Below are 25,599 nucleotides of genomic sequence, written 5' to 3' on the forward strand. Positions count from 1 at the left end.
GTACTTGTTTGGTGCTGATGTGCTACCACTGTCTTGGTTGAAAACGAACGTTGGCCCAGAACGAGTCTGTTCCTTTTTTCCATACTTTATATTGAAAATTGCTATACTTGGTGGTAGACCCCGACCAATGTTAGTGTTTTATTCATTAAAATCATCATCCGCGATATCCGTTGCATTAGGATACACTTCCTGCAATCCCAGTTGCGATGCTGTGTCTTGTCCATCTCTCAGTACATTGACGATACGGACAAGGTCCGTTTTGGTTGGATCCTTGTCTTTTAGCACACGAGTCCAAGCGAAATCCATGGCATCAAAATATTCCTTGTATTCATGAAGATCTGTGTCCTCTTTGAACGCATCACAAAATTCATGAAAGTCGCCCGTGTAATTCAGTAGGCGTTGGATGGGTGCCTTCAAGTGGATGGTGGCCAGGATGACAGGGGCGAAATCTTGCCACAGTTCTGGCAAACTCTCGTAGCCTCCTACTTTTTCAGCTCTATTTCTCTCTGTTAATTAATTGGTCTTACACAACAATCTATTTATAATTGATTTATACCTTTTTCGATATTTTCTTGTAATGTTGACATAGGCCTCGTCTATCTTGTCAATGTGTCTCTGCTCAATGTGCTCTTGGTGCGCTGATAGTGCTGTGTTGGTGTCAGTATGTGTTGCTGATTCATCTAGAAAACCTCCTCCAGAATCCATGTTATGTGAGATTACAAAAAGAGAAAAAAAAAATGAGAGAAACACGAGCAATGCTGGCTATTTTTTTGCTGCAGCAGTAGCAGCAGCAGCAGCAGCATTCAGTTATCATTGGCTCAAGCTGCCAATGTCTGTGGGATGACCCAGCCCGCATTAATGGCAAATCACCTTGTTTCAAATACTTATAAATTGAATCGTTGTCTAATGAGGGGTTTTATTTATAAGGAATGATATACAAGAGGAAGGATAGAAAATGAAGGATTTTAGCGTTTTTCTCGGCCTAACGAATCCATTGTCTCTAAAGCTGCTTGAGAAGCGGTCTCATGAAGGGAGCCGTTGACCACAACAGTAGGGCTGTTGCTTTCGGATTCATGAGGTGGCTGATTTGGTGGGATATCATCTTCATCATCCAACTCAAATTCATCTTGATGCCAATCAAAGTCTTTTTCTCCGCGGCATTTCGCAACAATAAAACGAATCCACAGGGGCAAGAAGGAACGAGCAAACACAGCTGTCCACCAGTTTTCACGTTGAGAATAGTCAGGATGAATACGTCCACGAGAGAGCTTATCAACAATCAAGACAAAGCCATTGATGATAATGTAAGCAAAGATACCACCAATAACACCATAAGCGATAGAGTAAGTGAAGGGCATGACAGCCATGGTGATGAAGGATGGAATTGCATCACCAGGGTAATCCCAATTGATGTTACGGGCACTGGATGTCATCATGGAGCCAACCAAGATCAATGCAGGACCAGTGGACCATGGAGGGAAACTTGCAAAAATGGGAGAAAAGAAGATACTGATAAAAAAGCCAAAGGCAACAGTGATGGCAGTAAGACCAGTACGTCCGCCCTCTGCAATACCAGCACCAGACTCGACAAAAGTTGTGCATGAAGAGGTACCAAAACAAGCACCAATGGAGACACAAGTGGCGTCAGTCAAGAAAGCACGGGTAGAGTGTTCAAAATCGCCAGACTTGTCAGTGAATCCACCATAGCGTGCCATGGAATACATGGTACCAGTCGTATCCAAAATATCGACATAGAGAAAAGTAATCAATGCAATCCAAATCTCCTTGTTGCTAAAGTTGAAATCAAATCTACCTAGCACATGCTTCAGATTGCTGACAGTGACGACCCTTTTAAAGTAGTTGAACATCTCGTCACCAGCAGGTGTGTGGGGAAAGTAGGTGATGGGGCTGTTGCGAGGCCAAGATGTAATAGCAATAGCAATGATAGCGATCAGAATAGCACCACGAACACGGTACATCAATAACAAGGACATGACGATCAAACCCAAGAGGCCCATATACATGGTGGGCGATGTCATGTGCCCAGCAGTACATACACCGTTTGCATCCTTGAGATCGGCAGGACATCCACCCAAAGTGACTAATGTCGAGAGATCCAATCCTACCAAACCGATACCTGCAGATGACTGGAGACCAATGAAGCAGAGGTAAAGACCGATACCACAACCCATAGCCACCTTGATACTCATAGGAATGATACGAGCAAACCACTGTCGCACACCAAACAGCGATAGCACAAAGAAGACGATACCTTCGACAAAGACTGCAGCCAAGGCGGTTTCGTAAGAAACGTTACCAGAGCCGTGGTAACCAACGATTGTGTAAGTAAAGTAAGCATTCAAACCCATACTACACACAAATATATAAGTATCACAAATTCATCTAGGCCAGAAAACCCTCTCAAGACTTACCCAGGGGCCATACCGAGAGGAAGATTAGCAAAGACGCCGATGAGCACACTTGAAATCATGGCACAAATAGAAGTAGCCATGATCAAATCAAGCTTGACTTCATACACACATGACATGTAAGCGGCATCATTATCACAGACGGGGTCAGCAGCAGTGCCTTCACAAACACAAGGGCCTCCACTCTCTGAAATGATGGAAGCATTGACAGAAATAATATAAGCCTATTTCAGGACATGTTAGTTTGGATGCATGTATACATGTGATCTCAGAGAGGATATGTTACCATGGCAAAGAAGATGGTCAAACCAGCACGAAGTTCAGTTGTGAATTTTGTGTTTTTTCTCTCTCTTCGATGGCCAGAGCCTTCCAATTGGAAATGTCTTCCAACAAAAGATTGAGCTACTGCATCATTCAATTTATCAACCCAAGCGGCCATAGTAAATGATGATGTGAATGTAATATTACAACGAGTGCGCTGTAATACAGTTTACAATGGGAGAGGGGAGCAGCGATTTTTTTGCTTATAAAAAAAAAATGAAGAAAGAAGAAAGAAACTTCAATCATAATTTAAGAGTATTCGTTGGTGAAAAAAGAGAAAAAAAAAAAGAATGTCACCCTATTGTTTCTTCTGTAAAGGTACCAATGAAAAAACATTTAAATTAGCCAAGAAGTCTAACCATGGATTGGGTTTTGACAGATGAGTGGCAAGGATGTGGTTTCATCCACATGTCAGACTACTATGATATAGTAGGCTTGGGCTTCAGTAGACTGTAGATACTACACTCTGGTCTAAAGGCACACATTTGCCATACTGCTACTCTGTTTGCATGGCAATTCGCTTCGACCCGTGCTCCATTCCTCCATTTCATGAAAAAAAAAAAAACAAACAAAACGAAGCGGAGCATGTCGGTTTTTAGCCTATAATAATGTTGTGATCGAGCTGAGTTGATGATTTGATCAAGGATTCGAACAAGATGTCAAACATGTCAAAGCAGCATCCTTCACAGAGGCGAGCAAAAAAAAAAAAGAGCATCATGCATTACATTTGGAACAGCACCCTCGGTGGATAGCAATGACTAGGCAGAGCTCTGTATACACCCGACACATTGGAATAGAGTCTTATCTATGAAGGTCTAGTTGAACCTGATGTGTTTATCCTTTTTTAGTGTAACATTCAAATCTAAACTTTATCTACCCTGATTTTTTAGAAAATGGAAACAGCCATGTACAAGGTAAAATGTGATAAACTGAGTGGATCATGTGGATGGTCCTTTCCATGTATATATCTACAATGCCTTCATCTGACAGCCAACGACAGCTGCTATATACCGAATATGAGGCTAGGATTTCCTGAGCGAATACTCAAGTTCATTTAGTGCGTCATGTTATTAAACGGCTTCGAGCGCGCTCCTGATGGAGAACAAACGACAAGATAGAGACCACTGATCAGGGGGGGCCGCGCCAGTATACGCGCAGGTTGGATCACCTAGTGGTTGGAGCCACCATTAAGGGTTGCTTGAGCTATGAACTACTCCAACATGACCGACAGCACGTTGGACAAGCCTTCTACCTTTGTTCATGTTTAGTAAAAGCCTTGAGCTACGCTGTTGTTTGATCATTTGATGAGAATAGTAGTGAATGATGGAAAAGCAATAATAACGAAAGGTAGTGGTAACGAGCACACTTTAGTAGACTGATCTCAGACAAGTGCCTCTATTTCAGTGTTCTATATTTTGTACAATGCTGTCATTTCAGCAGAGTCTATCAAGTCAAAAAACAAAGCAGGGTTCACTCCTCAAGTATGTTATGCCACTTGGCCGATCTATCTCGCTACGCTTTATGTCGGCGTTGCCCGGTGGGCACTCGCCAAAGACACCTTCATGAGGAAAAGCTCCTCCAAAAATGTAGTCGGGCTAATAAAGTTGTCCTGTCAACTCCATTGCCCCCATTTAATCAGCATCGCAATCATCATTGTCATCAACAGAAAGGTATTTGGGCCAGCTAGCAGAGCCGCCGCAGCCAAAATTAATTCAAACTCAGTATATTTTTTCTGTTCAAGATGACCTATTACTAACTCCATCTTTCGATTTAAAATCGAAGAAAAATATATTAAATCCTAACAACTTTTCCGATTAAAAATCGGAAAAAGATTTTTATACGTTTTTCTCTTTCATTATTCACTTAAATTTGAAATAATTTCAGAGTATAATACTTGTGATTAATATATACAATACTACATAAATATGAATATACATTTATTATTGCTTTTTTGTACTAATCTGTAGTTAAGTAATTGACAGAAAACACAGCCAAACGAATTGCCTTTTTTGGTAATTATTTGTCATTTGAGCCGCTGCAATGGATCAACCCTTAGTTTGAGCCTCTCCAATGGATCAATCTCTAATGTGAGCCTCTGTATTGGATTAATCTTTAGTTTGAGCCTTTGTAATGAATTAATCTTTAGTTTGAACCTTTGTAATGAATCATTATCTAGTTTAAGCCTCTGTAATGGATCAACCTTTAGCTTGAGCTTCTGTGTTGAATTAATCTTTAGTTTGAGCCTTTGTAATGAATCGTTATCTAGTTTAAGCCTTTGTAATAAATCAACCTTTAGTTTGTGCTTCTTTAATGGATTAATCTTTAGTTTGAGCCTTTGTAATGAATTAATCTTTAGTTTGAACCTTTGTAACGAATCATTATCTAGTTTAAGCCTCTGTAATGGATCAACCTTTAGCTTGAGCTTCTGTATTGAGTTAACCTCTAGTTTGAGCCTCTGTAATGGATCAACCTTTAGTTTGAGCCTTTGTAATGGATTAATCTTTAGTTTGAGCCTTTGTAATGGATTAATCTTTAGTTTGAGCCTTTGTAATGAATTAATTTTTAGTTTGAGCCTTTGTAATGGATCAATCTTTAGTTTAAGCCTCTATAATGGATCAATATCTAGTTTAAGCCTCTGTAATAAATCAACCTTTAGCTTGTGCTTCTTTAATGGATTAATCTTTAGTTTGAGCCTTTGTAATGAATTAATCTTTAGTTTGAACCTTTGTAACGAATCATTATCTAGTTTAAGCCTCTGTAATGGGTCAACCTTTAGCTTGAGCTTCTGTATTGAGTTAACCTCTAGTTTGAGCCTCTGTAATGGATCAACCTTTAGTTTGAGCCTTTGTAATGGATTAATCTTTAGTTTGAGCCTTTGTAATGGATTAATCTTTAGTTTGAGCCTTTGTAATGAATTAATTTTTAGTTTGAGCCTTTGTAATGGATCAATCTTTAGTTTAAGCCTCTATAATGGATCAATATCTAGTTTAAGCCTCTGTAATAAATCAACCTTTAGCTTGTGCTTCTTTAATGGATTAATCTTTAGTTTGAGCCTTTGTAATGAATTAATCTTTAGTTTGAACCTTTGTAACGAATCATTATCTAGTTTAAGCCTCTGTAATGGGTCAACCTTTAGCTTGAGCTTCTGTATTGAGTTAACCTCTAGTTTGAGCCTCTGTAATGGATCAACCTTTAGTTTGAGCCTTTGTAATGGATCAACCTTTAGTTTGAGCCTTTGTAATGGATCAATCTTTAGTTTAAGCCTCTATAATGAATCAATCTCTAGTTTAAGACCTTGAAACAAAGACGCGGTGAAATAAGTCTTATGTATCGCTCTAATCCAGCCTATGATATGAATTTACGATGCCATTCAGGGAAATTATGTAGATCATGTTGTAAAGTTGGGCAATGTGCGTACATTGCCAACTGCGCTTGGACTTTCCTTTTATTGATGTCTACGTACAATGGCTATTGGACCATTTTTCATGCCTTCATACACAAGCTTTATATACCAGAAACTTAAATTATCCAAATTTGCCATCCCAGTTAGTTCATGGAAAGGAGACGTTTCCACCTCAGTATCTGGGTGTTTATACTCTGGCCAATTGACAAGATGAAGTTCACCATGCTTATTTTTTAGCAGGTCAGTCCAAGGAACTTGTGAGTATCTCAGGGCCGCTAAATGTATGAAAAATAATCAACAATTAGATGAACTGTAACAGAATCATTAGGAGCAAATACACGTACAGGTCATTTGCGTAGCCATCTCACGAATACCCTTGAGGTACTCCGCTTTCAACAGTGATTCCTTGTCATTATCAAAAACAGTAGCAGACGTAGATGCAAGAGCAGAACGAGCAGGAGCATTACCGTTGGGAAGCAAATTCGAAAGAAGTGGCTCCATCTGAGAGGCAGGCAAACCAGGCAGACGTTCAACTCTATCAGCGTGAACGCCTAAGGCCGAATCTTCCTGGACAGGACTCCCAGCAGTGGGACTTGATGGGACAGATGAGGCCTCAGACGTTGCTAATTGGATTTTAGGGTTTGATATAATCGTTGACCAGCTTCAAGTCAAGCCCACTTACTTTTCATAAACGTCTTTAGCAAACTTAAATCCAGTGAATGTCCTAATACTTTATGCACAGAATCCACATTGTCAGAGGCAATTTCTAAACATTGTTAGCTCTCTCAGAATAACACAGATCATTGAATTACCTACTGGAATTAAAAAAAATATCACTGGGATACATAAAATCGTTATCAGTTTCTGTATAATGATACAAGACGGCATGAAAATTGTATTTGTCTCGCATCGCTACGAGGCTTTTAGTGATGGTATTCAAATCATTATGGTAGACTTCGAGTCTTCCTCCGGTGGTAATGGGCTCTGCATCCCTAGCCTTGGTCTTTTCTGCGGCTTTCAATTTTAGTTGGTTGACCTTGTCAGGGTTGTTTTTCTTGAGCGCCTTCCAGGCTTCCGCATACTTGGCCATCAAGTTTTGTAAATCGTTGGGTTTTCCCGTGCTAGCAGTAGAGGACACCTCACTCGTCTGCAGCATCATCTCTTGCTTGAACATGTCATAGCCACTGATTGCTTTTCTTTTCCTGCTGGCAGGAGCAACCTTGATGGTAAAATCAGCCATGTTCTCTTTAACGAGATGGCCGGCGACCAAGCAAGCAATATCATCATTTTGCTCTTGGTGTTGGTCTGCATAATTTCTAACAAGCTTACTGACATCGTTAAATAGTTTTCTAAGATCATCTGTATCTTGTTTGGCTGTTGGTGTGTAGCGCATGGTAATTGTTGTGAAAGAGAAGATTCAGTCAGACTTTTATTTGAAAAAGTACTTTAATGTTGGCAGGTAAGGTAACACTACGGAGTACACTAATTTATTTTTCGCCAAAGAGATTAAGATACAAAATATGATGGCGCTTTGCAGTGCTTGCAGAGGATGGACAATTTTCTTTCGTTTGATGCAATTGCATGTAGACAACTCACGCTCAAACCAAGGATGTTGCCATCATCTCTACTGATGGATTTATTTCGAACTTTAAACACAATAGTTGTGTAACTTTGACTCAGGTTTCTACAATGTTGCTCTAGGGATGCCTGTCACTGATGAGCTTGTAGTAAAGTTGGAAGGAGCCTCATCCATTTCAATATTTTAAGAAATACAGCATAATAAGGATAAAATGGCCACCAAACACAAAGCTACTGAAGTAAATAATACTAATGGGCCTTCCATTGAGAAGGAAGCTTTTGTTGCCAACGATGCAAATCAAGCATCAGCATCAGATGTCGAGGAGAGCAACGCAAAACAAGCGTCGGCCTCGACCAAAAAGGTCAAGGAGCTTCAAGTCTACGCTCCCAATCGCAACTTTCAGAAACGCAGAAAGCTGTTGATCAAAAAGGCCATGAGTCTGTTGAGAAGAACAAGAAACGACCTATTGATCACGTTCAATTTTGTACTGGAAGATGTAGACGAGCTTATTGCCAACTATCCAACGACCGAACTTGAAGGGAAGCAGATAGAGATCATGCAAGTGTGCTACGCATTCAGCGTTCATTGTCTCGCTTCCAAAGAGCAAAAATCACTCAATGCAGCAGCATTTCACCATAAGCAATTGATGAAAACCATCAGACCTCATCAACACAGATTCCTTGCTAAGCAATGGAATAAAACCTATCTTCTCATCGATTATCAACCACCTTCTGCTGTTGTAAAAATGTTTTTCAAGTCATGGAATAACGCCAAGGACCACATCTGGGACGCTTGCCTTGTCTCCTTCATGGCTTTTTTTTCTTTAGCTGATCAGCGATGGCTAACCACTGCCAAGGAGTTCCATCATTTAGAAAACATGTAATTGTAGAAATAAATCAATTTTGACATTTTGATTTGAATTTTATTCGCATTTACTGCCCATTTTGCATTGCATTTCGTCACAATGGTGTGAATAAGCAATGTGTGAATGTTGATTTAGAAAATAATTGTTTATTGCTTACAACACCAACTCGACCCAATGTTGATTTGACGATTTCACGCAGTGTCTGTGCATTTCTGGTTCCTGACAAGGTAAAGGTAAAGTATCTACAAGCACTACCACGAGTTAAAAAATAACAAAAGACTAGATGCAAAGAATCGAACTTGCGGCTTTAATAAGAATCAAATTTACTTCGGACGCTCTACCAGTTGTGGCAAAAAATAAATGAGAATTTTTAGCTAAAATTTACTTGATTGTATCCTAATAAATTTTTTTTTTAGTTACGTTAGTCGTTGTCCTGTAACCTAATGTTGTATGATGATGATTGCTCTGTTGTAATAGCTTATATTCATTTTTTGTTTGATCTTATCATTGCTAGACAAAGCAATTCTTTTGACTACAATTTTCGTCATTTTTTTCTGGGTTTTCAACTCCCATAAGGCCTTAAAAGGACTAATATACTGTTTGCAGCTGCATAACTATTGTTGGAAAGGTTTGGAAGCAGAACATTTACATAACTCGAACTGAAGGAAGCTTGCTAATGTTAAGATATTGTTATAAGACCTACTCAAAAATTAAACTTCGTATAACAACGCTTACAACATCACAATATTCTAGGAACTGGTTGTCAGATCAAGGTAACTGTTATTTTATGCATACAACCAAGTTACTGGATCATTGAAATGTTTCCAAACATTATTATCACTTTAGTATCAATGATAATATACGCTATAATTTCCAGGATCAGAAATACAATTATTTTAGACTACATTATAACGAAAATACGCTTTTTTTTGTCGATATTAATGCTTCATATGGTCGTATCTAAAGAAAAGCAATTTCAATTGCTTTGTAAGATAAGTGGAACCAATACTTCCTTCAATGGCGAGCCACAGAAAGATAAACCATGTATGTAAACGACTGCAAGTGAGGATGGGAATGAAGAGTGCTAATAGTGTTCCTTATACTAGGCTGTTGTCTCTTCTGATGAATTAATTTGACGTCTGTACCTATGGAATTATGATTTCTTATCTGGTTATGGAACACGTATCATATATAACTCACCAAGACGTAATAGTATTATTTCCACAGATGAAGATCATGTCATTTAGAAATAGAATTGTCAACTGTTTTGCGAGAGTAATTCATATATATGTTACGTCTGTCATTTGATCTATAGTCATTATGATGATAAAACTTTATTTTTAGTAGTAGAAGATTGAAGACTGAATAATGATATAGAGCCACTAAGTAGACTGCTCGAGCATAACTGAGGCTAGTGTAGACGCTATGCTGTCAGCCATATTGGTTTGGCTATCACCATAACCACGATCATCATCGCCACCATCGCTCTCTTCATCATCATCATCGACTTCATCGTCTCTACCATTATCACTGCCAACAATGCCTTCTTCATCTGCGCGGTCATCAGCAAGTGGTCTTGGCGAGAACACGTGGACATCACTTCTGTCAGCAAAGCAAACGACTACCAAATCATCATCTCCTGCCTCGGGGTTGTACCTTGGTGGATTCTTTTTCAAGATTTCCATCAAGTGGCGTTTGTTTTTTATACAGCCATACCCACTTGAGATAATCTATCTTGATCAAGTGGTTCTGGCGAGCAGCTTCATAGATGCCATCAATACGAGCGAGTAAGTTCTGCTCGTATCTCTGTGCCTCTTCCTACGACATTACCAGAAATTATTAACTGCAGAATGGATTTGGTATTTGACACTTACAACAAGAATTGATGTTTCCTCGACACACTTTCTAAGGGTATGCCAGTCTTTCATTCCTTGGGACAGTCTCAAGAAATCAGCATCTTCATTGTTTCTGAGCCTTTGCAGCTCAATTGCGACACTGGGCACTTTTTTACTAGGATCCCCTAATATGTCAGCGAGAGATTGAGAAATCCTACTCTTGATTAGAAAATTTGGTAATCAACAGAGCTTACCTCCAAAGTTTCTATCGACAAAATTGTTAATGCTATCTACTACTAGTCCAGCCTTCTTTGTAGAGGAGGCAATGGATACTAGCAGCCTAGCAGCTTTATCAGTTCCTAAGAAAATTGATTAAAACCAATTTAAACGGCTTGGTGTATCTTGCTTTTTCTTTACCAGTCGAATTGGGCCTACGAAGCTCATTATCGTTCATGAAAATGGAAAAGATTAGTTGTCTTAAGACTTTAACTAATATGTTGTGGCATTCATCTTTGATTGCATCAAAGTATTGCTGCATTGTAATGTGACCAAAGGTTGTCGGCCTTCCTCCATGGACAATTAACTGAGGAAATAGTCGCTCGAGTTCATTGAGTTTTGCTTCCAGTTGACGCTTCAAGCCAGTTATATAGCCACTTGTAATACTAAATCAAAATCAAATGATTAATTTGTTGGCTCAAAAATATCATGCAATATCTTACGGCGAATCTCTTGAGTTGAGGAAAATGAGTTGACCAGCTGTCACTGCATACTCATGCTTAATATCGTTCATAAGCAAGATGTTTCCTTCAGCCCTTTCATGTAGCCTTTGAAGGTTCCTCACGTTGGAAAAAGGCACAGCGAGCGCAGTTCTGTGGCTATTCCACTGTACTTCGAAACTACTGTAGGCACTCTTGGTCATGTTGAGTCTTCTGATAGTGTCCATTGCTTTGTCGTATTTTTTCACGAACAAATTTGCTATGAGTTACGTAAATTACTTGGTGCTACTGTTTAAATAAACATATTAGTCAACTTACGCAATTCTATCATCTTCTCATCGCAATATGCCTCAGCCAATTCAACAATCATTGCCCTACGGTTAGCTTTGGTCATCGACCTGATTTGCGCGACGAAATGATTGGCAAACGACCAAAATCTCTCTTGAAAAGCCATTAATCATCAATAATGCCTTTGGATCATACCTGACATACCTGCTCCTTCTCCATCTAGAGCAATGAATAAGAAGCTTTTAGAGCATGAAAATGTCAATCATCAAGACTGAAGGTCTTACCTGTTAATCCTAGTGCATGATCCACATACCTGGGGTTGTTTTTGGCTTGGCAAGCAGCACTATGTGCGTACGCATGAAAAATACTCACCGCATACCACACATCACGCTCGCTTTGAAGCTCTGGGAAAGCTTTCTTTTGACCAATAATTGCAATCAGTATATTGAGTTTACATATGATCCAGGCCACAGGAACTTACGTTGAAAGTTTCTCTACATGCGCATGCTACATCATACATAATCAGAAGCTTCTGATCTTCTTCCAAGTTTTTAATGACATGTTCTACACCAGCCAAAGCATACTTTCTCCTACAAAAAGATTAATTACAATTAGATCCACAGCCGACTAATCTCTTACCCTTCTCCCTCAAAAATATCAAATAGTCTTTCAACAATTCCATGACGAGCACAATTTATGCTGAAGACACCTAGGAGACAATCATATTTGGGTTAGATAATGTCCAATGAAGGATGAATTCATAATTTACCATTTTCATCAAAGCGGTTGCTGGTAGTTCTGCGGTTATTGCTGAGAGCTTGAAACTCGCTATCTAAATTTTCCAGAAGACACTATTAAGATGATATAAATGTGAGCATTGGAATTGTCTAATATAAACAAAACATTTACATCCTCGGTCGCAGCAGTCTCTGCTCGATCATATTTGTCGACATCTGCTTTGTCACCAAACTTTGCTTTCTCAGCCTCAGAAGTAAGAAAGATGTTGGGATTGCCATTATCAACAATGTCAATCTGTCTAGATCTATATCGTTTTTGTTGGAAATTTCCATCCATTGTTATTCCCTTTCTTGGTGCCCCCTGGTTGTATTCTGATTAATTGTTGTACTCTTCAAAGGACAGTTTCTTACCTTGCATGCCAAGCAGCTGCAATCTCTTTCCACATCATGTTGGCGATATACGCTGTCAATTGAGTGTTTTTTAACTCTTTGATAAACTAAAGCCAGTTCGTGAAACGAAGATGGAAGAGGTTTGAACTGGTGTTGTCAAGAAGCCGATTAGAAGGACATGATTTCAACTGATAAGTGAAATACATACTTTGGGATCATAGCTTGAGAGTCTCAGGTTGCTAGCATTGTTTGCTTTAACAAAGCCATAAACCGATGAGTACGCATTTAAGCGATTGTCAATCATAGACTCAAAGAGGGAGAAATGCACTGCAGACTTGGGAAACACAGTTGCTGTTGGCATCATTTGAGACATCAAAAGCGACTCGAGCAATGTTTGGTGCGAGCAATACTCCACTTGGAAAATACATCGCTCTATTCCATAATGTTAATCCTCACATTTGGGAGTTTTTCCTTTGGTTTTTGTATTTACTAAACATCATGAAGCCATTGATAGGCCATGAAGTGATTCTGGAGGTACAATCGCAGCTTTGGGGCTTCGTTCCAATAATTATCGGCGCATCGAGGCATGGATCGGCATGGCCATGCAATTCGTGGCTTTCTATATAGCTCTTCAAAAGCACTTCACTGAGATCTTGCCACTTGAGATATCTGTCTGAGAGGGAAGTATTGACTTCCTCATCAACATCTCCAGTTAGATCATCTAAGTTAATGACATTTGATCCGCCATTTGGTCTACTGTTGGCAGAGGATGAACTAGGTTCTTGCTGATTTCTTTCAGCAGAGGATAAGGGGCGAGGATGTCTTGCAGGAACAGCTCGACGAGCTTCATTCACGTTGACCCCTGAAGCATTCATGTTTGCCAAATAGTTTTTTACTAATTGTTTTTGTTTTCTTCTTTTTTGCTGTTGAAATTCCATAGTGTACATTCTGGGTCCCCTCTTCAGGGATCCAGCGGATCCACTTTCGTCTTTCTTTCTTTGTTTAGTTATTCTGTTTCTAGACATGTTCAAAAATCAAATATTTATATATATGTATTTTAAAAGTGAAAATTTCGGAAATGCAGGTACAATAACAGTTGCTGTTTGTGTGCATGTCATAGTAATTTAATCAAAGAACCTTGTAGTCACACTACTTCAGTTCCTTTGTATCACTTAGTAGCTGCCGATTATAAATCGAGATAGTTTGTAAAAATTTCCGATTAGAAATCGAGAATAAGCACAATAAATATAATATGAAAATCTGTGACGAAAACGTGATATATATGAACCCCATTAGCTCTAGGAGTTTGCCCACTATATATGCGCCTATACAGCACAGTTTTTTGATACCTCATTCATATATTTTTCAGTGCTATACCATCAGTAATGTACAGGACGGATACAATCTCAAAGCTGAAACGCCGATTGGAGAAAGGTGAAAAAGTGGTATATATAAACCCCATTAGCTCCAGGCATTTGCTCACTATATATGCGCCTATACAGCACAGCTTTTTGATAACTCATTCATATATTTTTCAGTGCTATACCATCAGTAATGTACAGGACGGATACAATCTCAAAGCTGAAGCGCCGATTGGAGAAATGTACGATTGATAATCAAAGCATCTTCGATTTTTAATCGGAAAATCCCGCCCAAAATTGATTTTTTTTTTCGATTTTTAATCGGAAGTGATAGTTAGTAAGGGGTGTCAAGATTGGTCAGACTTTGCCTTTTTTCGACTTCTTTCATGTATTTTATGATATTCGACTATATAAACTGTAATGATCACCCTACGCTTCCTAATACAGTCCCTGGTGGTAGGGCGAAGTGGTAAAACTCCCGTATGCCAACGGGAGGATCCCGGTTCAAATCCTGGTGAACGCAAGTTGTTTGATTTTTTTGACGTAGTACTGATGTCCTCGTTTGGTGTTTTGTGCTCTTATCCATGATCTATATTTTGACGATTTTCCGCAAGACTGTACTGGCTCTAGGAGTCGCACCTTATTAGTAGTAGATTTCTTTCCCAACTTAGCTCAAAAAATATCTTATTCCCCTTCATTGCAGACATTGGGTCCACCAACAGTCTTTTCTATCCCTCAGCATGACATTTAAAGGACTTTAAAATAAAACCTGGAGCTCGACTCCCCTACAAAAAAAAAAAAAACGCTTCCTAATACATTCTTGAAGCACTTTTCAAGGCGCTTCCGATGGTGCTGATTATTATAATAGGTGTTTTGAGTGAAACTATTGAGCAATTTTAATAAAATTTTAAATGAGATTGTTGGCCAAAATGTCAAAATTTTGCATACAAAGACCTCATAAAAGTGGTTTCAGAGGTTGCTTTGGAGCGAGAGAAACATTTTGAACTAATATACACCATAGGAAAAGTCTTCATTTTCAAGATGAAAAACGCGATTGTTTAATTTTCGATGAAAACCATGAGGGATATACCTCATGCTTTTGGGTCGAATTTTGGCCATGTTTTTTTTTTGGGTCTTCAAAAAGTTGAGCAAAGGTGTCAGTAAGCAAGTGCAAGAAGAAAGCAATTGTTTGGTGCTATTCTGGCCATCTAAAATGGCCTTGAACGCGAGAAAACGCAGCTCAAATGCACTCAGGTTTTACAGCCATTTGGCTAATTTTGAGCAGTAAGAGGTAACGCTAGTATGCCATCTGCTTGATATAAACTGCATCCCCTTTGCACGGACGTAGGGCATCTCAACATCATAGATCCAGAGCTGCAGGTGAGTTATGAAGGCATTTTATGTGATGGAGAAAGCTTAAAAAAAATGAGATCTTAGTCATAGTTGGATGGCTAAATAAGATATACTACAGTGGATGGCTGTGAAAGAGAGTCTGTGAGCTGCCACTATTTCCTTTTTTTTCAAGAGCTGGCTTACAGTTTATGTGGTGTCGAATGTGGGTAAGCATTGTGCTCAATTATACAGATCTTGAACATTGTTTAAATGGCTATTACAGGTACCCTGATTTCTTTCAAGACTTGATTATTTGCAGGTACAGACTTTTGGTGTAATCCATGACATTGTCCAAATAAAGTAATGTTTTCCTGTAAGATGCTTAAAAAAACCCCTCCCCTCCCCCCCCTCTTATCAAAATGAGCATTTGCTTGTTTTGATCTCGCTCTTCATCTTCATTTTTTGTATACGCTATGGTCTTATTTCACAAACCCGAGTTATTTGAGCCAAGATATCTAGATCCAAAGGCCCATCGTAGAAAATGCTGCACTTGCATGTCTCTTCGAGGCGGCTGTGCAGTTGCTTGTGCTATTTGGCTTGTACAGTATACTCAAGAAGATCCAGTCAACAGCATCTAATCACATTGTGTAGGGCGTGAATGTATATATTGCAACGCTATCTTTTCAAGGCTATACCCGTAAGTGTATACTACGCATGCATTCAATATAGTTCATCTTCTAAAACGCACATCTAGCTATATTTTCATTCTTGAATAGACCTGCATTAATCACGCTTGCATCAGTATCTATTGTGTTTGCGTTGGTGGCACTCTGGATCTTGTATGGCTTATTTGTGGTAAGAAAGCATTATAGATCAATAAGCATATCATCCTGTTCCTAACTTGATAATAGAACTTGCCCAACCCGCTTCAGTCAGGCGTGATATTTCTATTCTTTATAGTGCCTGTCTACCTGCTGGACATCCTAGCAAACATATTTATTTTTGGTATCCAAAAGTCATTGTATATGGATTGGTGTTTACAAAGCTCGCAAAGCCGAGTAGATGAAACGATACAAGGTCTCAATATGAACAATACGTTGTACGCTATAGAGACATTGCCGCCTACCAACATTTACAATTGTCAAAAGTTATGGGAGGACGAGATCAAATTCTCTCTCGCCATCTTTATCCTCATGACAGTGTGCTATGTAAGTGTAGAGGTCTCTTTTATCCATATATCCAATGCCAACCTCTTTGAAAAAAAAAAATCAGGTCTACTGGTCTCTTTGTGTGTTCTACTACTATGAAAAACTTCGAGAGCTCTTCCCTGACAATTCCACGTATCTTGGCGGATTTATGAACTACTTGTATCCTAGAATACCTCCAGCATTACCCCATCATGCCTTTGCCAATATTGCTCCATCTTCATCCAAATAAAAAAAAAAAAAAAAAAAAAGCAAAGATTTTTTTTTAATGATAATAATACAATTGTGTGTCTACATGTTTAAGAGTGATGTTGCATCATTGCTGTCTATCTGGCGAAAATCCATCGCTATTTGTTGTTGAAGTATATCCAGGCGCTAAATGCTTCATTTTCTCTCCTAGGATGCCTTGTATCGACATGTATTTTCCAACGCAACGGTCTATGCATTTCTGCTCTCCTTTGTTCAAGTCAGGCTCGTGGTAGTTGTTGGGAATACATTTCTCTTGACAAGCTGACATGATTCTATCACCCATTTACCATTTAATGTCATCTAGCGCAGCCAATGTACCATATATTTACCTATTAAACATGCCCATAAAGGCATCGACTTGTTGTTCGGCCTCCTGTAAATGTTGGGGATCGACATATGTTTGCGAAAAGCTACTCGTCCAGCTCATGGTATTAATTTGTTTTATAAGGTGAAAAAGCGAGAGTTGAATAGCTTTCAATACCGACTTGGGTATAAGAAGACTGTACAGTAACAAGCAAGGCCATAATATGTGTGACTCCTTAACATGCCATCTTGGAGAGTCATCCTCAACAAAAGAGATGTCAGATAAAAAAAAAAAAAAAAAGCATGTATGTAAAATGAAGGCAAATACAGGAGATCTCTATTATTAGATATATATATATAAATTTTACATAGGAAGTGAGGTAGATTCATTAGGTAGGAAAAAAAAAAAAAAAAAAAAAAAAAAAAAAAGAGAGACGCCAGCGTAATTCTTTTTCGTAATTTCTTTTCGTAGGAATAAGGATTGTGTGTCAAGTTGTCTATTTGGAAAAAGAAACGGGTTCCGGTTTTGATTGGATTAAAAAAAAAGCTATAAACAGTGTTGATTTGATGGAGGTGACCTCACGAGGTGTTGCAAAAGATCTATTTGGGAAGGGGGGTGTAATATAAGGTCTATGCGATGTAGGGTATGGTTTCATCATTTAGCAGTGTATCGAAATGTTTCTTGGTCATCTCCTCCTCTATCTTTATGCTAATATCCAGAGAATTTTTCCGGGTGTCTTCTGCTGAATCTTGCTGGGAATCTTCATCGTCGTCTTCCTCTTCATCATCCACATCGTCCTCGGATAGAAGGGTAGTTTGCTGCTGCTGCTGCTGTTGCTGCTGCTGCTGGTCCTCTGCGCTGCTCCTTCGCCGTTTTTTGTTATTTGATATTGGCCCACTATCTCGCTGCACAAGATGATGATCAGATAAGATTCTTTCGTAACAGGGGTGTTGCTCCACTAAATTCGCATAATACTGCTGTAATATAGGTCCCGTTGAAGCAAGGTGCCAATCAATCAATGATAGAAATTCCAGTTCCAGTGCATTTATTTCCTGCGTTGATATACCTCCTACTTTTGCGTAATGTGAATTTGTACAATAAGAGTCGCATAGTGCCTTGGAGGACACGGTTACTGCTGTGATGAGGAATCGATGCACTGTGAGCGATGACACTGTAAAATGGGGATGCAATTCGCACACACGATCAATGTATATCAGCAGAATCAGTAAACATGATTTCTCTACTGATGTGTATTTCACGATTCTTCGTAGATAATCGGTAAGGGATATATTTGGTGGAGTTCGAGAGTGAAAACGCGTGAGGTTGCTAGGTGTTAATGGTATAAGATCGTTGTGCGAGATGAGTCTGCTTAACATATCAGCTAAAAAAAAATGGAAGAAATGCAAATGAGGGGATGGGTTCATTGCAAATGTGCTTGAGATTCTCTTTCTTTACCGATCATATGTGTCAAATAGTTGATATCCACCGCATAAAAGTATTCTGGTACTCTTATGACATGGTTGTTGTCTATCAATGCCCCAGATAAGTCCATGACATTCAGCAATGGTGTATGAAAAATGGCAAAAGGAAAGAAAGAAAAAAAAAATAGAATCAACAGTCTCTTGGGTCCTTTTTTTTTTTTTTTTTTGTATTCCCTTTATTCTACTTCTTCTTCCCCCCCCCCCACACACACACACACCCTCTGTGGATGCCTCATTTTATTGCTTGGTCTGACCTCTTGCCTTCTCGTTGCTCCCTTGCCTCAATGCGCTGGCAAGTTGAATAAAAAAAAATGTAATGAACAATCAACAAAAGGATGGATCTGTCACTTGATGGTCTGTCAGATCAAGGCTGCTAGGCAACAGTGAAATATGTTGGATATGAATTTGCAGGAAATTATAAACCACTCAGAATCTTTATATGAAACACATGCCTACTACAAGCTTATTGTTCTAAAATCTAAGCACTGGCATGAGGTAAGTAGGCTCTTGACTACCATGTGTCTTGCACAGGTTTCTAACTCTATTCTTTAGCTCCTCGTCATCTTTTGCATCCTTCAGATCTTCCCAATGAACACCTCCCAGAATCATCACAACATCCAATCCAGCTTCTGTAGCCCCTCTGACATCTGTAGCCACATTATCGCCGACACACACGATGCGACTGGTAGCCTCCGTTTCATTCGGCTTGATGCTTGATTTGGCCTTGTTTGTCTGCAGGAAATCATAGATGCTCTTGAAGGGTTTACCGAAATACAACACCTCGCCGCCCATTTCCTCGTACATTTGCCCCACATAGCCTGGACAGATCAACAATTTCGCGCTGCCATCTTCATTCACACCATTGGGTGCAAACACATCAGGATTAGCACAGATCATGGGAATGTTTCTCTTGAGGCAGGTATCAAGGAGAGGCTGATAATCGGCTCGTACATCTTGTTCGCTGAACGGATCCACAGGCTTTTCGTCAGGAAATACACCACGAATGGAGCCCAACAAGACGAATTCAATGGCTTCCCAATCATGCACTCGGGTCAATGGAGGTGATACAGGCATATACAGCGGCTCTTGCCAGTCAGGATCACCAGCCAGAAAGAATTTACCTGTCTTGAGGTATTTGGCGGCAAATGTATCAGGCATCATTTGAGTGCTTGTGCCGTGCTGCTGTGCTGTTGCGTGGCATGCTGGACTGACCACTTGGCCAGTCTCTAGATATTCAGCCAAATCCTTTAGAAAGAACTTGGTTAGCACGCCACTAGACAGGATTTCATCATAGCAGCTGCTGTCAATACCGAATTTACTTGTCATGGCTGTGTCGAGTTTGTCTTGGAGTCGTGTCGAGTTGGATAACAGAATGACGTGCTCGTCGTTCTTTCTGAGCTGAGTAAGGGCATCTTTGGAATACGGATACGCCTCAATACCGTCGTGAATCACTCCATAAATGTCACAAGCAATGGTGTCGTATTGATGTTGCTTGAAGATGTCGCTGAATCCTCGAACAAGTTGCATCTGTCTAATGTAGTTTAGGGTAAAGAGATGTGGACAGTTGTGACTGAAGCGATTTGGTTTTAGTTTCATGTTGTTCGGTTAAATTAATAGCCCATGCTTGATGGTATTCTCTACAACCCGTTTGTACAGTGAACGCTGCAACTAACGTTGGATCTAAAAGCCCCCCCTGATGTGTCTCATTGCTATAGATCTAGGAGCTGCATACGCTTGTATTAACACCAATGCCTCATGATGTATCTGTGCGATTTCTGTATCACCAAAACAAATCGTGCTTTCTCAGTGTTTTCAAGCAGGAGCGGTTCTCTGTTTACAACTTACAAGCATGATCTTCAAGTGCGCTCTCAAAATGCTCCAAGAAGCACAGCAGTAACCAAGATTTCGGCACGGGATCCAACTCAAAGCACAGCCAAATGTCCCTGATTATGTTGGATGTCACATAATTGAAGCGATTTTCTATTTTTCCAAAAAAAAAAAAAAAAAAAAAAAAAAACTTTGGTAGCAAGTTTTTTTTTTTTTTCTATGCGTGAGTCCAGCCGAAGATGGACATGCCAACACCCAGAAATTGGGCTTTTATTACAACCATCATTGGACCCCAGTCAAGATGTCATTTCATAGATATACTTTTTTTTTTTTTGCCAATGACATTACTACAGTCTCCTCTAATGTCGTCCATCATTGGGCGACCTTCAGGGCTTTGCAAAACAAAACAAAAAACCCTATTCTAATCATGCAAAAAAACGAAAATGCTACCTTCCAAAAACGGCTTTCAATTGCTTGATGATCCCCACCACAAAATTAGCCAATGCAAAACAAGCGGATAAATCAAACAAGCATTCAATTCCATTAAATGTGCGCCCATAGCATTTCACTTTCCTTTTCCCTCTTTTCTACATTTCTTTTTCATCATCAATTGACATGAATAAACTGTTTAGGCGCCATAATCAAGAACCTATAGAGAAACGGTCTGGTGCATTTATCAAAAGGCTAGAGGAATCAAAGCGATCGGTGGTGATGGACCCACAGCGAGCATCTGATATGGAAGCATTGATGGCTACACCAAAAGTGCAAGTGGATGATTTATCAGATATCGAACTCAGTGCCTACCAAGCATGGTGGAAGGACCTGGACCCCTTCTATATAGGCAAGGCAGATAATGAAGCAGTATTTCACTTTGTGTCTGGATGTGGTTTGCCAGATCATACATTAGAGGAGGTAATCATTACGTAGTTTCTTTTTTTGGGTGTAGGAGAGCAGCGAATTAACAGATGTAATAGATTCTTGCATTATTTCAAGATCAAAAAGAGGGCCTCACAAAAGAAGAATTTTTCGCCATTTTGCGGCTCATAGCACATGCTCAGAACGGACGCATGGTCAGTAAAGACATTGTCTATCTGGGAGGTAAGTAAGCAACAGTTTGATTATGTTTTTGCTTGGCTCATCATGCTCTTTGTGAACAGCACCGCTGCCAAGATTTCAGACACAAGCCATTGATGCCATTATCAAACGATCGCAGCAGCAGCAGCAGCAGCAGCAACCAGCAAGTGATACTGACACAAGTCGTTCTTATGACTCAACAGCAAGCCATAACAACATCAGCTCCTCTTCACCCATGCCCAGCTGGATGATGCCAATGAATAAAGTAGCAGGAGCACAATCCACCATCATACCGCACGCGATACTCAGTAGAACCCCCACAAAATCACCTTATGATACCCCAACGACTCAGGTCTCTCATTCTCGATCACGATCCGTTCCCTACAATTTCTTGTCACAAATGGAGGACACTAGTGTCGACATGAAGCAGATTACGGATGCGTCATTTGATCCAGCTGCAAAACCTGCACATCAACGTCGCTCAACAAATCACTCAAGCCATGTTTCGATGGATGCCGACAGTTTACAAAAAATAATGGATACGGGGCAATCACTGCTGCTGACTCAGAGTTTTCGACCTGATTTCATAGATGATGACGATGATGACAGTAGGCAAGAAGAGGATGAGGATGAGCCTGGTGTCACTACTGCCAGTAGTGCAGAAAGCAGTAATAACAATAGTGCCAGCAGTAGTGGCAAATTGAAATCACTCACATCCCGTAGCTATAATCCCTACTTGGCAGCAGCGCCAAGCACCACCACCACCACCACCACCACCAACCCGTTCGAGACAGATGATTCCTCATCAACGACACCCACACAAACACCCACCATGTTACCCTTTACGCCTACGACTACCCAACAAAACACACTTTACCATCAAACAGCAAATACATGTATGAATTCTCGACAGATCCCTCCTCCTCCTGTACCACCCCAATCCACCAAACCTGCATACCCAAAATATGCAAGAAGAACACTGTATTAAATAAAATTTGCCTGTTTTATATATGAAAAAGGGGATATACATGTGTTGTGTGTGTGTGTGTGTGTGTGTGTGCGCGCTATTTACTTTTTACTGCCAAATTTAAAAAATCCCTTCTTCTTTTTACTGTTGAGATCATTCATGGGATACTTTGGTGCATTTCGAGCATCAGCGCGATAACTGGAAGCGAGTTCGTCTAAATTATCATCCCATTCAAGATCACGCAAACGATGACCTAGTTTACGTTCCCTCAATTTGGCTGTGTAGGATCCAACGACTGTTGCAGCGTAAAACTAGAATGCCGAGGGTTAGTAATCTAGCCTCTACATAAACGCTTTCTCTCTCTCTCTCTCTCTCTCTCTCTCTCTCTCTTATCCACTCACCATCAACAACTGTCCCACAAACAAGACGATGGCACTGCCAATGACATCTGCTTGGACTGCTTGCGCACAGTTTGCTAAACCATAAGTGTTGCCCATTTCCATGCCCAAAAATGTTGTGGAATAATCGCCTACAGAAAGCGTAGTGTTGTTTGCTGAACCGGCGGATACTGATGATGACGACGATGGGTTTGCTTCTTCACAAGCAGTGAGCGCTTTGGATCGATTTACTAGTGCCAAGATGAAACACACAGCCTCCCAGATGGTCAAGAGGAAAACCAATAACCATAACAAGAATTTGTTCAATCTCATCATTCCCAATTTTGCTATAGCTCCCGAAGCAATGGTGTAGAGCGCTACAACAGCAGTAGCAACTAGATAAAAGGTAAACAAACATGAGTTTCCTACTGCCATGTTTTGCTGGTTGGGCTACTTACTTAAGAAACCGATATAAATCCAGGGAAGAACAACGTGGATAAGTGAGAGATGGATAATCATGGCTAAATGTTGAAGCAGAGGTTAAATCATTGTCTAGCACCTCGAGGCGTGGAGTTGCTTACGATTTTTGTGAGTAAAAGTGGCACCGAGAAGTGCGACGGATACGACCTGGAAACGAATATCCCTTCAGTACCTTGTTCAAATGATGTGCTGGAGGTTACTTACAAGCATGATGACACCGCTAATGATGATACCACCTCTTAGGGGTATTATACAACAACATCTTGCTGGCATTTTGTTTTATGTTGGAAAAAAGCGAGGAAAAAGTAAAAGAAGATGAAAAAACTAAGCTAGCCAAGTGTTCCCTTGAATCATATAGGGAACAGATAGCACCAAGAAGAATTGGGTTTCAAACACACAAAAAGCTAAATATAAACATTCACCTATGAGGTTTACGTTACGAGTGGCTGAAGATCGACCTCATCCTGGTTTTCTGTTCAAAACGATATTTAGCATGCATTTATTCATCCATGTATTGAGTTATTCTCAATCTAATGAAGGCGGTTTTGCGCCATGAGAACACATAGCCCTTAAAGGTGGTTTTTCATCGAGAAAATCGATCGCTTTCAACCTTTGATTGTACCACATTCCAGTTTTTTAAACTATTACCATACTTACCAATCTAGGCAAGTTTTTTTTTTTAATAAGCTAGAGCCTGTGGAGTGTTTAGATTCCCTTTGTTATATCAATCATTTGACGAGGATCAGTGATAATTCATCATAGTGTTCAATCCGTTACTGAAATGAAAATGGAAACCCCTGGATATAGGAGCATGCATGTTGCGTTTCTGCTAACAGGAATTATGCCCAGAAACCCCATTTCTCATGTGGCTGGAGCAGGTAGGTTGTGCACCTTGGAACCACAAAAGGTCCAAACTACTAGCAAGCAATGTCTTTTTTTTTTTTTTTTTTTTTTTTTTTGTCAATCCAAATATTCAAAAAGTAAATTCTGTATGTTCAGATCCATAGAATGACAGTACTGTAAAACTTGACATCTATTCAAAAGTACAAAGGGTAATTCATGTTGTCTCCATGGCGTTGCAATGCGGCATGTGCCAAGGCTCAAATCAGCGTTTTGCATCGGGTTTTACTATGGATGGAGTTGCGTAAGCATGCCTTGGATTTAACATGATGCTACAAAGTCTGCATATTGTAGTTTAGACACATTTTGAGCAGAATCAAGCAAGCATGTATATCTCGATTCAAGAGTCGAACATGAGCGCAGTGTGCAAATGTGAATCAGCCAGGTATCAACAGGCTTCAAATTCCGTTCCACCGCCTTCTTGTTCTTTTCACGCCATGTCAAATAATATCGACTGGGAGGATCTCTTTGGAAGCGATGATGAAGAGGTAGAAGAAGAACACCAAAACCACAAGCCAATAACTACTTTTGATGTTATACCGGGTCTAAAGCTCATCAAACAAGCGCTATCGCATCAAGAGCAAATGTCATTAACTCACGCTCTCATCGACCGCAACTATTTCACGGGAAATGCAAATCAAGCCATGGTATTTGGAGAATTACCAGATTTTATCAAATGGATAGAGCCTTGGGTGGCTGAAAACTACCCAGATCTATTTGGTCAAGACATTATGAGCAGACAGCCTCTTTTCGATCAAGCCATATTGAACATGTACAAGAAGGGTAAAATTTAACAGTTACAAGATACATGTCGATATGCTAAATGCTCATTTTAGGTGAAGGCATAACAAGCCATGTCGATTTGCTAAGGTCAGTATATGGCTCCCGTTTTCCAAGTGCTGTTCAACTAAATGGCTTTGTAAAATATGCAGATTTGAAGATGGTATATTAATTATATCACTCATGTCATCTTGTATCATGACAATGAGACCTGCAAGGAAGGATACTGCTTCATATCATGCCGAGAACACGGACGATAGCAAAAAGTACGATATACTTTTACGCCCTGGCGATGTTCTAGCACTCTCTCAAGAAGCGAGATATGATTGGGAACATGGCATTCCATCACGGCTCGTAGACGAGATGGATGGTCAATACATAGAGAGAGGAACCAGGATTAGCGTCACCTTGAGAAGATTAAAGCAAGGCGAGCAAGAAATGCAACCCACTACCACCATATCAGAACGATAGAAGCTTACCAAATACAAGCCGATCCATGGAACCTTCAGGATTTAATAATAATAAAAAGATATTTCGGCTATTTCAGATGATGATTTCGGATAAAAAAAAACCTCTTCAACGGCCCGAGATTTGCCCTGACCTTGGAGAGGGTGACTGATCCAAGCACACAAGCGATGATTTGGGCTTTTGAAACTCATCGAATCCCATACTGCACTACCAGAGTATATAACAGAAGAA

The 25,599-nt window shown here is 39.9% G+C and overlaps 12 protein-coding genes across 12 annotated transcripts; 4 read left to right on the forward strand and 8 right to left on the reverse strand.

The window, feature by feature from the left end:
* Nucleotides 1-138: 138 nt before the first annotated feature.
* On the reverse strand, nt 139-705 carry ATC70_011766 (uncharacterized protein; the record flags this gene model as incomplete). Its single annotated transcript, XM_064830952.1, has 2 exons — nt 139-496; nt 557-705. 2 exons carry the CDS (start codon nt 703-705, stop codon nt 139-141), a joined length of 507 nt encoding a protein of 168 aa, XP_064683454.1.
* A 260-nt stretch (nt 706-965) lies between these two features.
* On the reverse strand, nt 966-2,868 carry ATG1_2 (Serine/threonine-protein kinase; the record flags this gene model as incomplete). Its single annotated transcript, XM_064830953.1, has 3 exons — nt 966-2,370; nt 2,433-2,653; nt 2,716-2,868. The coding sequence occupies 3 exons, from the start codon at nt 2,866-2,868 to the stop codon at nt 966-968; spliced, it is 1,779 nt and encodes a 592-aa protein (XP_064683455.1).
* Nucleotides 2,869-6,195: 3,327 nt separating this feature from the next.
* On the reverse strand, nt 6,196-7,546 carry RAVER1 (RNA binding; the record flags this gene model as incomplete). The annotated part of the gene is made up of 4 exons (XM_064830954.1): nt 6,196-6,428; nt 6,498-6,776; nt 6,836-6,919; nt 6,970-7,546. 4 exons carry the CDS (start codon nt 7,544-7,546, stop codon nt 6,196-6,198), a joined length of 1,173 nt encoding a protein of 390 aa, XP_064683456.1.
* A 397-nt stretch (nt 7,547-7,943) lies between these two features.
* ATC70_011769 (uncharacterized protein) lies at nt 7,944-8,615 on the forward strand (the record flags this gene model as incomplete). The annotated part of the gene is made up of 1 exon (XM_064830955.1): nt 7,944-8,615. The coding sequence occupies one exon, from the start codon at nt 7,944-7,946 to the stop codon at nt 8,613-8,615; it is 672 nt and encodes a 223-aa protein (XP_064683457.1).
* A 1,364-nt stretch (nt 8,616-9,979) lies between these two features.
* On the reverse strand, nt 9,980-13,438 carry ATC70_011770 (uncharacterized protein; the record flags this gene model as incomplete). The annotated part of the gene is made up of 16 exons (XM_064830956.1): nt 9,980-10,264; nt 10,314-10,415; nt 10,472-10,617; nt 10,687-10,791; nt 10,850-11,094; nt 11,152-11,407; nt 11,467-11,589; nt 11,641-11,655; nt 11,721-11,853; nt 11,918-12,026; nt 12,076-12,145; nt 12,206-12,287; nt 12,346-12,534; nt 12,585-12,710; nt 12,772-12,995; nt 13,054-13,438. 16 exons carry the CDS (start codon nt 13,436-13,438, stop codon nt 9,980-9,982), a joined length of 2,595 nt encoding a protein of 864 aa, XP_064683458.1.
* Nucleotides 13,439-15,729: 2,291 nt separating this feature from the next.
* On the forward strand, nt 15,730-16,693 carry ATC70_011771 (uncharacterized protein; the record flags this gene model as incomplete). The annotated part of the gene is made up of 5 exons (XM_064830957.1): nt 15,730-15,855; nt 15,908-15,953; nt 16,011-16,111; nt 16,168-16,464; nt 16,529-16,693. The coding sequence occupies 5 exons, from the start codon at nt 15,730-15,732 to the stop codon at nt 16,691-16,693; spliced, it is 735 nt and encodes a 244-aa protein (XP_064683459.1).
* Nucleotides 16,694-16,777: 84 nt separating this feature from the next.
* ATC70_011772 (uncharacterized protein) lies at nt 16,778-17,137 on the reverse strand (the record flags this gene model as incomplete). The annotated part of the gene is made up of 2 exons (XM_064830958.1): nt 16,778-16,982; nt 17,040-17,137. 2 exons carry the CDS (start codon nt 17,135-17,137, stop codon nt 16,778-16,780), a joined length of 303 nt encoding a protein of 100 aa, XP_064683460.1.
* A 506-nt stretch (nt 17,138-17,643) lies between these two features.
* On the reverse strand, nt 17,644-18,566 carry CDC39_4 (CCR4-NOT core subunit cdc39; the record flags this gene model as incomplete). The annotated part of the gene is made up of 2 exons (XM_064830959.1): nt 17,644-18,395; nt 18,470-18,566. 2 exons carry the CDS (start codon nt 18,564-18,566, stop codon nt 17,644-17,646), a joined length of 849 nt encoding a protein of 282 aa, XP_064683461.1.
* A 400-nt stretch (nt 18,567-18,966) lies between these two features.
* Nucleotides 18,967-20,091, reverse strand: ATC70_011774 (uncharacterized protein; the record flags this gene model as incomplete). The annotated part of the gene is made up of 1 exon (XM_064830960.1): nt 18,967-20,091. One exon carries the CDS (start codon nt 20,089-20,091, stop codon nt 18,967-18,969), a length of 1,125 nt encoding a protein of 374 aa, XP_064683462.1.
* Nucleotides 20,092-20,937: 846 nt separating this feature from the next.
* On the forward strand, nt 20,938-22,384 carry SFB3_1 (COPII coat Sec23p-Sfb3p heterodimer component; the record flags this gene model as incomplete). Its single annotated transcript, XM_064830961.1, has 3 exons — nt 20,938-21,234; nt 21,297-21,420; nt 21,480-22,384. 3 exons carry the CDS (start codon nt 20,938-20,940, stop codon nt 22,382-22,384), a joined length of 1,326 nt encoding a protein of 441 aa, XP_064683463.1.
* Nucleotides 22,385-22,464: 80 nt separating this feature from the next.
* ATC70_011776 (uncharacterized protein) lies at nt 22,465-23,493 on the reverse strand (the record flags this gene model as incomplete). The annotated part of the gene is made up of 5 exons (XM_064830962.1): nt 22,465-22,674; nt 22,765-23,135; nt 23,199-23,261; nt 23,322-23,367; nt 23,425-23,493. 5 exons carry the CDS (start codon nt 23,491-23,493, stop codon nt 22,465-22,467), a joined length of 759 nt encoding a protein of 252 aa, XP_064683464.1.
* Nucleotides 23,494-24,557: 1,064 nt separating this feature from the next.
* On the forward strand, nt 24,558-25,371 carry VMA7 (H(+)-transporting V1 sector ATPase subunit F; the record flags this gene model as incomplete). The annotated part of the gene is made up of 3 exons (XM_064830963.1): nt 24,558-24,903; nt 24,957-24,990; nt 25,053-25,371. The coding sequence occupies 3 exons, from the start codon at nt 24,558-24,560 to the stop codon at nt 25,369-25,371; spliced, it is 699 nt and encodes a 232-aa protein (XP_064683465.1).
* Nucleotides 25,372-25,599: the final 228 nt, after the last annotated feature.

The sequence above is a fragment of the Mucor velutinosus genome, assembly GCF_035048745.1.
Source record: "Mucor velutinosus strain NIH1002 chromosome Unknown tig00001564, whole genome shotgun sequence".
In the NCBI taxonomy this organism is placed as follows: Eukaryota; Fungi; Mucoromycota; class Mucoromycetes; order Mucorales; family Mucoraceae; genus Mucor; species Mucor velutinosus.